Source organism: Squalius cephalus (assembly GCF_949319135.1).
Source record: "Squalius cephalus genome assembly, chromosome: 1".
In the NCBI taxonomy this organism is placed as follows: domain Eukaryota; kingdom Metazoa; phylum Chordata; class Actinopteri; order Cypriniformes; family Leuciscidae; genus Squalius; species Squalius cephalus.
Window position 1 is genome coordinate 28,301,581 of NC_137122.1, and position 11,284 is coordinate 28,312,864.

The 11,284-nt window shown below is 36.3% G+C and overlaps 2 protein-coding genes across 2 annotated transcripts; both read right to left on the bottom strand.

The window, feature by feature from the left end:
- Positions 1-291: 291 nt before the first annotated feature.
- LOC307158635 (uncharacterized protein) lies at positions 292-8,707 on the bottom strand. Its single transcript, XM_079871379.1, has 11 exons — positions 8,596-8,707; positions 5,192-5,281; positions 4,974-5,075; positions 4,218-4,275; positions 3,163-3,206; positions 2,985-3,068; positions 2,815-2,910; positions 2,157-2,246; positions 1,816-1,875; positions 1,661-1,741; positions 292-1,576 (listed from the first exon to the last, which is right to left on the bottom strand). Exons 1-11 carry the CDS (start codon positions 8,624-8,626, stop codon positions 1,503-1,505), a joined length of 810 nt encoding a protein of 269 aa, XP_079727505.1. The 5' UTR covers positions 8,627-8,707; the 3' UTR covers positions 292-1,502.
- A 669-nt stretch (positions 8,708-9,376) lies between these two features.
- nog5 (noggin 5) lies at positions 9,377-10,545 on the bottom strand. Its single transcript, XM_079858947.1, has one exon. It carries the CDS (start codon positions 10,178-10,180, stop codon positions 9,548-9,550), a length of 633 nt encoding a protein of 210 aa, XP_079715073.1. The 5' UTR covers positions 10,181-10,545; the 3' UTR covers positions 9,377-9,547.
- Positions 10,546-11,284: the final 739 nt, after the last annotated feature.

An 11,284-nucleotide genomic window follows, 5' to 3' on the forward strand; every position in this document is an offset into this window, starting at 1 on the left:
AGATGCTCACAAAGCAACGTGGTCATATTTCATCTTAAAATCAAGAGATCAATTAAAAGAAAATGCATAATGAAAATAAAGCTTTTTGCATCACGTTATGACTTTTGTTCATGACAAATTTGAGGTTTTTAAAAAGAAATGCTACCTTGATGTAATTCTAGTAATTAAATAATTACTTTAAAAAAATGTTACATGTCAAAAGCTATTGAGAATTAGGAAGGAGGTTCTGAATGTGCTTCACTGTCATGAAACTGTTGAAACTTCCTTTTTTCTTTTTCTTTTTTTCTTTTTGGTTGACACATGACCAGGACATTTCTTGAAACTTTTTTGTGAGATTTGCAACTTTTTTCTTTTCTTTCTTTTTTTTTGATAGACATAGGACCAGGACATTTCTATTAAAAAAAAATTTAGACTTTTTTTATTTTTTTTTTTATTTTTTTTATTGACATATGACCAGGAAATTTGTTGACTTTTTTGTGAGATTTGCAACTTATTTTCTTTTTTTCTTTTTTCTTTTTTTTTTTTTTTGATTGACATATGACCAGGACATTTATTTTAAGAAAATTGTGAGATTTGCAAAAAAATTTTTTTTTTTTTTTTTGATTGACATATGACCAGGAAATTTCTATTAAAAAAAAATTAGACTTTTTTCTTTTTTTTGATTTTTGATTGACATATGACCAGGAAATTTGTTGACATTTTTTGAGAGATTTGCAACTTATTTTCTTTTTTTTGATTTTTGGTTGACGTATGACCAGGACATTTCTTTACAGTGTGCGATTTACTCTAGAAGCTCAAGCTATAAACATCTCTGAAAACAATCTAGATTTTTCTAAATACTTTGAATACAAAAGCAGTTTGAACAAGGTCTTCAGACGACATCAAATATCATTCATAACCATCTAAAATTCTGTAATGTGACATTTTGAGTGAAATATTCTGATGGGAACCTGGGACTTCAGGATTTGATTGGATAATAGAAATGTAGGCTAATATATTTTTGGTTTGTGTGTCTTTGGTTGTCAGCAGAAATGTTTTAATTTGTTAATATTAGTTAACTACATTAGTTAATATGAACTAACAATGAAAAAGCATTTATTCATCTTAGTTCATGTTAATTTCAACATTTAGTAATACATTATTAAAATCAAAAGTTGCATCTGTTCATATTATATAATGGACCTGAGCTGACATGAACTAACGTTAACAAAGATTAATAAACACTGTAATAAATGTATTACTCATTGTTAGCTAATTCGGTGTTAACTAATTGTGTTGCGTTGATGAATTTTGCGCAAGACCAAGAAAGTGAACAGTCAGATTTTATTTCAAGGTTGTTTCTGATAAGTACTTATGTTTACAAACTTGTAAAAAAATAATAATGAGCTATTACTCATCCTGTAGCTGCTCTCTAATCATTGAAAAAAACCTCTGTTTCCCTTGTCTTGATCTCTCTCTTCAATTTCTCCTATCGTCAATCACGGCAGTTGTCCATTCCTCTCTCATTCACCCTCTCTTCCTCCATCCATCTCTTTCTGGATCGGGACTGGGATTCCGTGCATCTGTTCATATGAATCTGAAGCAGGCATTTACACACATATTCAATCGGATGCAAAGAGACACGCATTTCTTTAACACACACACACACACACACACTCACCGTCCTCTGTGTTGTCATAGGATGCTGTGAAGTCTGTGTTGTTGTAGACACAGTCTGATCCGGACATGATTTCATACGACTCTGGAAGGAGAAAACAAGATGAAATTAAATTTCATATACCACATGGCCAAACAAACACACAGCAAAACACTTACCAGTGTCTGTGTGGTCCAGAGCGAGATCTTGTTTTCCATCTTCATCTGGATTGATGTAGTCTATGCGGGGAAACATTTTTAAAAGAGTTTACTGCACATTATCAATTCATTTGTCACTTAAAAATAAGGTTCTTTATTGGTTTCATAAAGAAACTTTAACATCCATGGAACTTTGTTTTTTTTCATAATAAGAAGAAAAATGTTTCTTTCAAGAACGGTTGACTGAAAGGTTCTTTGGGGCACCAAAAATGGTTCGGGATCACTGTGAAAAGCCCCTTTTTGAAACCTTTATTTTCAAGAGTGTCAGTTACAGATCTGTTTGTGTGTGTTTTATCCCTCACCCTCTTCTTCAGGCGCATGCTGAAGTTTCTGTGTCCGTTTTCGGGGTTGAGCATACAAACACCCCTCCATGTTCTCATACGACTCTCCATCTGTAGAGAAGAAGACACACAGACCCCGAATCCAACCTGTGTCACGTCCTTTCCCCATTGAACTCCAGTCATTAAAGGGACAGTTCACCCAAAAATGAAAATTCTGTCATCATTTACTCACCCTCAAGTTGTTTCAAACCTGTATGAATTTCTTTTTTCTGCTGAACACAAAAGAAGATATTTTGAAAAATGTCTGTAACCAAACAGTTGATGGACCCCATTGACTTCCATAGTAGAAAAAAAAAATACTATGTTAGTCAATGGGGTCCATCAACTGTTTGGTTACAGACATTTTTCAAAATATCTTCTTTTGTGTTCAGCAGAAAAAAGAAATTCATACAGGTTTGAAACAACTTGAGGGTGAGTAAATGATGACAGAATTTTCATTTTTGGGTGAACTATCCCTTTAAGAACTTCATCTATTGTGAAGCTTTAATAAGCAGTCAACAACTAGGAATATATTTTGATAATATGTATTTAGTAATATTTTCAGCTAAATATACATGATTTCAGAACTTATATATGTTTATGTTTTAAGTATGTGTGTGTAAAATCAAAATATGCTCACCAGTGTCTGTCAAACTGCTGGGCGGTTGTAGGGTGTTCTGATGTTCCTCTGGCCCCGCCCCTTCCTCTTTCCCAATTGCATCAGGTTCAAGATAATCTAAAACCAACAACCATTAAATTGCAGAATAAAAATCCCCTCACATAATTACTGTTGGTCAGGATATACAGTACCTTCATTTGCAGACACATAATATGTGACTTTGCCTTGATTGCTGTAAATAGCTGCATCTACATTCTCATAGGACTGCGTCTCATCTGTCCAAAGCAACAACATAATATTGACTGTATTTTTCTGGATTTGAATATGGCTAGCACTATAAAAAATATGAAATTATTAGCAGTATTTTACCCTTCTTGATGTTTTCAGCGCTCTCCATGCACTTCACAGAGTGCCTGTGGCAACACACATTCAAAAACATGAAACAGCCTTCTTAGCACGTTTACTTCTTTAATGTGACATGTTTGCAGTGTTTCAAGTGTTTCAAATGAAGGACGTGACTGGATTTTCTTAGAAAGTAATTGAATGAATCATGAAAAGTCTCTATATGACAGGTGGATAGAGAGGAGGGCTTGGTGATGTCGAGCTGGTTCAGAGGTGACAGCGTGAATGAGTATTAAAACCCTCTGGTTCTCTTTGGTCATTTTTGACCGAAACATTTTACGTTTTGTTTTTTTATAGATTTTTTTTATAGAAACTTGGTGAAGGTTTTGGCATTTGCTATGTGAACACACACCAAAAATCATGGACATGATTCAAAAAGGCTATAAAAAATTCTCACGCTTGTACTGTTGAATGAATTACAAATGAATGGGAAGCGGATTTCATCTAGTGGAAATGTTTGGTACTGCGCCCAAACAAAATCTCACTGAAAGCTCATTTTTTGAGATATCAACCCTCAAATTTGGAACATAACTTGTTTAGATTTATGGCTTTGATGTTCTCACAGGTTTAGAGTAAAACATGTTTTGGAAAAATTATTATTTCATATAAAAATAAAAATTAGTATTTTTGTGCCTTTTAATAATAACATAATAATAATAACAAACAAATACTCAAGTCTGTGCTCCAAAGCATTCAATATTGATGACAGTTTAAGTTTCAATGTTGTCAATGCTCAAAACATAGTTAAGTAATAAATAGATTATAACTACTGCATAAATATAATTTAGTACCATAAAATCCCTTTAAATTCAAAATATTATATAAAAAACATTATCAAACTAAAATATATTCATTTCATTGAAGTAAAAAGAAATTGACCGCCACGCGAGGAGAACCAGAGGGTTTTGATTTTCTTTCTTTTTTATATATAATACTGCCAATTTGGGCAACTGTTGTCCCAACAAGATATATAGAGTAAAAAAGAAAAGGGAATGAGTATTAAAAAAAGGCAAATACATCACCCAAAAGTAGTATAAGGGGCAACATGTCCATTTGTGTGTGTCCTCTGCTCTGTAGGTGCTGCATAAAGAAAAAAAATGTCATTAAGGACCATCATAAATCTATAAACTATAATGCAATATATCATTTGTCAACATGAAGCTTGTATGTTGAGAATTTTTCTATGTCAGTGTGTGTATTTTTTGTATTTTAGTATTAGCTATAGTTTTTTATTAATAGTATTTTTATTCATATTTTTTTTTACTAATAGGCATAATGAAACAGCATAAACATGGTTAATGAGGAAACTTCCTGTGTCCTCGTAAACAAAATGGCTTCAAAACCATACAAAACTTAGCCTGGGAAAACCCAGACAACTTCCGGCAAATTCAGATTTGCTCGAGTTACTACTGAGAATGGTCTGGGTTTAACCAGGCTATACAAAACTGTGATTCTGAACTGAAATTCAAAAAATGCAGAAGGTTTCTATATGATGGTTGGGTTTAGGGGTAGATTTAGTGTAGGGGGATAAGATACAGTTTGTACAGTAACCATTACACATATGGAGAGTCCCTAGAAACCACATATACGTGTGTGTGTGTGTGTGTGTGTGTGTGTGTGTGTGTGTGTGTGTGTGTGTGTGTGTGTGTGTGTGTGTGTGTGTGTGTGTGTGTGTGTGTGTGTGTGTGTGTGTGTGTGTGTGTGTGTGTGTCGGTGTGTGGGTGTGTCGGTGGGTGTGGGTGTGGGTGTGTGGGTGTGCATGTGTTCACAACACTTGCCATTCCTGCGTCGTTGTGTTTTGCAGGTGTAGGCGAACAGAACGATCCCAATCAAAAAGGCTGATGCAGGAACTGTGTAGAGCAGCCAGTCAGGCCGAGACGCTAAACACAAAACACACACACACACACACACACACACACACACACACACACATAAATGATTAACTGATTCAGCATCAGATTTATTTATTATGACATAATGCTGCATAAAAACTTACCTGTGTTATGTGAGGGGTTTTTGACTGGCTTGAGATCAGGTTTGCTGTGAGATGTACCATCAAACACAGTTGTGTTAACTTTTGTGTAACCTGTGGACATGATGAAATAGTCTTTCTTTCGAGCTGAAAGTTCACTTCATCATGCTAGTTTATTAAACTAACACACACATGATAGCAAAATATATTATATATTTTTATAGACTTACAATCTTACTACACTCTTAAAAATAAAGGTTCCAAAATAGGGTTTTCACAGTGATGCCATAGAAGAATCATTTTGGTTCCCCAAAAATCCTTTCAGTGAACAGTTCATAAAAAATAACTTTTTTTTTCATACTCTCAAAAGTAAAGGTTATTTATTGGCATTGATGGTTTTGTGAATAACCTTTAAAGGGGACCAATTATGCCCCTTTTTACTAAATGTAGTATTAGTCTCAATTGTCCCCAGAATGTATCTGTGAAGCATCCGCAGAATAAATATTAATTATAGCATGTTGTAAATGCCCATTATTGAGAGGAAGCAGTTTTCGTGCATGTATCTTTAAATGCAAATGAGCTGCTTCTCCCCGTCACCTTTGATGTGCCTTTACAGCTCCTGCTTCAGATACTCCGCCTAAAAATTGAATTATTATAATGTCTGGCCACACTCACGTGACATTGCAGTTCTTCATGAAAGTTAGGGGCTGTTTACACACCGTTTTCAACTAAAAACGTAAAACATTTTATGCATTTTGGCCATTCGTTTACGCGACAACGGCATTTTGGGTGCCTGAAAACGCGAACTTTTGAAAATGAGTTTCAGGCTACGTTTACACGGAAACGATCTGAAGAGAAAACGCAAAAGTGATCACTTTTTATTCTGCGTTTAGACGAGCGTTATGTGGGGGAAATCTGCGTGCATATGGTGACGCAAAAGTGTGTGAAATTCAATGTAGTGTGCTCTCCAGGCGGCTAGATGGCAATGTGAAGTACTGATCGGTGCCTTCACTGTCTAGCAGACTTTTGCGTTTTTACCGTTTAGACGGGAACGCGACGGTGGAGCGTTTTTAAGATTTCCACTCTGGAGGGTGGTTTCACTTTTTTGCGTTTTTAAGCCCCAAAAACGCCGTCGCCGTCTAAACGAAAGGCACATCTGATAAAATATTTTTACGTTTTCACCCGCGAGCGTTCTCGTGTAAACAGGGCCTCAAAGTGCAAGTTTTTGAAAACAGTCTCTGTGTAAACAACAACAACAACGCAAATCTCTGAAAACGATGACGTCATGCACATGCGTATTACGGGTTCAGTGTATAGACCAGAGAAACGAGGGCGCCGCCATCTTTAGAATATTGTCTTTGAACTTCCGTTTTTGCGGTCGCTCTGTTTGTTTCTATGGCACTGCTGTCCAGGAGTAATTAGCTTTTGAAGTGGATTTACTTAATGTAAAGTTAACGAAAGTTATCATGAGGATTGTAATGTTTAAAGCAGATGTCTTAACAAATGTCAGTCGACCGGGAAGATTTTAAAACACGCAATAAACACTCATAAACACGCAAGATCTCTGTGAAAATACAGACCGGATGTCAAAAGACAACGAGCGCAGCGCTGAAAAGGGGCGGGGCTACAGCGTGCCAAAAGAATACAGCGTTTTTTACGCGTTTTCGCGGATCCCTGTGAATAGGGATCGTTTTGACATACGTGGAAAACTCAAAGGAAATGCGTTTTAAAGCCATAGACGTCTGACATATGGTTTTCTGAGCGCACACATCTGAAGCACGAGCACAGAAAGCTGGATGTCAGACAGAGCTTCACGTGAGAATTAAACGAAGTTCTCTTTCACGTCTTATTGCCAAATAATACACACAAGGTTGTCACCGTTATGTTCAGTTAGTTTCTGTTTTTATGGACTTTTAGTTTGTTATTTTCAGTCACATGTGTTCCTTTGTTCAGTTTCCCACCACTCTTTAGTTGTCATGGAGATTAATTTAATCTGCACAGTGTTAATCATCATTGCCCTCATTCAGTTTCAGTCTTGTCAGTTTACAGTGGTCCGGTCATGTCTACATTAGAGGTTATGTTTTGTTTGTCTGCCTGTTTGGATTGCCTTTTAAGTGGATTATTAAAGACTTATAAACTTGATCATCATCATCTTCTTCTTGTTCTTCTTTCAACCTTGTGTGACAGAGGTTATGTCAAAAACACACAAAGTTCACATAAACAGTCGGTTATGTCTGTGAACGTAAACAGCTGGGAAAGAAGTTTAGACCTGTGTATTAAAGTGACACAAAATGTTCAATAACAATATAACCGTCAATTTTGCCTTTTAACATCCATGGAATCTTTTCATCCCACTAAAGGTTCTATATAGTGGAAAATGGCTATTTATATTATTAAAATACTTTTCACACTAAGAAAAACAAGTGGTTCTTTTAAGAACTGTGTTCACTGAGAGATTCTTTGTGGAAACCAAAATGGTTCTTCTATGGCATCACTGCCAAAACCCCTTTTGGTAACCTTTATTTTTTAAGAATGTGAAGAACCTTTTTCCACTAAAGAGCCTTTTGTAGAATGGAAAGATTCAATGGATGTTGAAGGTTCATCATGGAACCATCGACGCCAATAAAGAACCTTTATTTGCAAGAGTGTTCATGATATTTGAGTGATATCAGAAACAATTTTGCAGTGTGAAATGTTGAATGTCAGGAACACAGCAAACATCAGGCCGCTGTCAAACCAAACTGTGTTCTTTCTGTGGTTTTAACATTTTGATCAAAATAATTTAATCCAAAAACCAGATTCAAACTCTTCTTTAGATGTGATTACAGTTTAAACATTGTTCTGTTTGTATCATTATTGAAATGATCAGGATGGAAGATTTATTTTGCTTGGTTTGACAGATCTTTTGAAAAACAAGGTGAAGCAGCAGCATCTTTTAGATTAGCTTCATTTACTTTCAGTCTTACTCTTTTTCTCTTCAAACACACTCACAGACAGATCCCAAGGGAGGGACTGCTTGTTTTCTCACCAGCTGCCTTCATACGTTTCCTTTCTTTAACCATTTGAAGCGTTATTTTCACCGAAGTGATACTTACTCTGCTAAACTATCAAGCATGCACCCAAACACAGTACCATCAAGCGCCGAAGATGATGCTTCAGCGTTTCATTAACAGTGTTGTTTGGGTGAAAAACTGCATCGTAATTATCAGAGACCAAAAACAGCAAGTCCGTCTGATATTTTTCTGACATTTTTCTTTTAAATTAGCCTTTTCATGTAGGCTACACAATTACATTGACTTGATTCACATATGCTGCATATCTAAATGCATTTATATGAACTACTGTAAAATACACAATTCTTCTCTTATCAAACAGTATAAGGTTTGCCAGAAAAATATCAGAACTTTATTAACTTTACTTTTACTAACCTTCAGTTACGGTCTTGTTTGTTGCATTCATCCTGAAACATCAGAGAGCAAATATGAGTGCGAACACAAAGATGGGCGAGTGAAAACTGACAGTAAAAGAGAGGAGGTGAAAACAGATGTGGCGGAAGAGAAGGAGGGAGAAAGAAACAGAATAACATAAAATGTAAAAAAAAGGAGAAGTGAGAGAATAAACATGTCAAACGTGTTCAATACAAAGCTATTACTCATGACACATAAGTGTTTTCACAAATAAACTTTCACTTATTTTATATTAGCATTTAAATGCATATATATATTATTTGTTTGTTTTTTAAGAAGTCTCGGCTGCATTTATTTGATCAAAAATACAGAAAAAAACAGTAAAATTGTGAAATTTTATTACAATTTGAAATAACTTTTTTCTATCTGAGTATATAGTAAAATGTTTGAGGTCAGTTTTTCTTTCTTTCTTTTTTAAAGAAATTAGTACTTTCAAAACAAATATGTGTTAAATTAATAAAAAGTGATTTGAAATTTTGAATAAATGCTGTTCTTTTTATTCATCAGCGAATCCTGCAAAAAATATCACAGGTGGCAAATATATATATATATTTAGCAGCACAGAGTATAAAATCAATATATTAAAATGATTTCTTATGGAAATTTGTATTATTATCAAATGCAGCAATAACAATACAAATACACAATGTTGGCACTTTTATTGTCTTTTTTTTTCTTACATCATTGAAAATTTTCTTCACATGCTCACAGATAAATATAATTTAAAACAGCATAGCCAAAGAATGCACAATCACAAATGTGTCTTTCTATCCTTGTCAAAGTTATATGGGTGGTGGGTGACAAGAACAAGTCCGATTCATATGCACCCTAAAATCAAAAGAAAGGAATACGAATTCATGTTGTGCTGCTAAACCATTTTAGGATCATTATTAAAATGGTCAAGCTGTGGGCTTCAGCACGCGCAGCCGCACTGTGAAATGACCGGGTAGTGCGCGCGGATCCACGCGCATCGCTTGAGCGCGCGAGAGCCCTGCTGGCAGTGCCACCGGAGGAGCGTGACGCTCACGGACTGCACCGGTTTACAAAACATCCCCTCCGGTAAAGAGCACGAGCGCTCGGTCGAGCACTGTCCTTCTTTGACGTATCTCGGCCAGAAGCGCACGCCCAGATCTTTCCACATCGACAGCACCGGGCACTGCGTGTACGACCACAACCACCGGCGAACCCTGCGCTCCGTTTTCGGTGCTGCTTTAAGACCGGTGAAATCCAGCTGCTGAAATTCACTGGGAATCGGTCCGGCGAGACTGATCTCGTCATCTCGCGTGATTTCGGACCCGTTTCCTCGCGTTGGTGGACCGGTCGAAGAGAAGACTGGGTCAAAACTGCTGCCGAGTTTCCGCCGCAGCAGCCGAGGGCTTAAATCCCTCTCTCCCGGTTCCAGCGCCGGGTCAGGGTCCTCGTGCAGGTCCGGTACCGGCAGGTGTTCGCTAGGGGACGGGCGCACGCGCAGCTGAAGCTGAGATTGCGCGAAGTAAACGGTGACGGACACGCAGAGCACGAGCGCAGGAGAAGCCTTCATTTTCATTCTAGTCAAGAAAAAGTTTTTTCCGATTTACTGAAATTAAGTTTAACACACACAAAAAAAAAACCGTATGATTATTAGTTTTGGATCGCGGTTTTTGGTTACAAATAGCTTGTGAAGAACAACTCATTCAAAACCGTATGCCTCTAAATTACTCTTCACTGGCAGGTAATTACCTAATGAACTGTGTAGATACTTTTAAAGGGAGACTATGAAGGCTACTCGTTTATAACTGAAGCCTATCTCCTGCTGAATGGAGCTTTTCTTTGGAGACGCCAGACGCGTCATGAGCGGCGCGCTGCCGCGCTTGTGTCGCCCCGCGGGTTTAGATCAATGTGTCACCCGTTACAACTACAACACCCACCCCCTCTCACGGGTGAGCCGAGACCCTGGAATGCCAAAATTAACTAACTGAGACAGTAAACTCAATACGTGTCATAATTTACTGTTATTTTTATTATAGGCAATATAGGCCCTTATATTATCAATATTTTATAGTCTACTGTTATGTTGTTGTTGTTGCTTTTTATATTTGTGTTTTCATTTTTGTTTAATTTTAATATTTTTAATGTGATTTTGACATTTTTATTAGGCTATTTTTTATGTTTTTTATTTATTTATTTATTTTTATTCCAGTTTCATTTTTATTCCAGTTGTGGTGTAGTTTTAGTTTTTATTTATTTCCAATTTTATGTATTTCTAACGGCTCCAGGAGGTTAATAAAGGCCTTCTGAAGCAAAGCTATGTGTTTTTGTAAGAAAAATATTCCATATTTATAACTTTATAAACTTTAATCACTGGCTTCCGGCAATAGCAGAGGTCACTCTTCCTCCGGAGCTTGACTGCTGTTACCATTAAATATGGATATTTGTCTTACAATAACTTTTATGATGGATGAATGCACTTTTTTTTTTTTTGGCTTCAAAAAACAAGGTACATTCACTCCCATTATAAAGGAAGAGCCAGGATATTTTTATATCACTCCAATTGTGTTCGTCTGAAAGAAGAAAGTCATGTACACCTATAGGATGGCTTGAGTGTGAGTAAATTATGGGATAATTCTCATTTTTGGGTGAATTATCCCATTAACATTTTTGTTACTAGGTT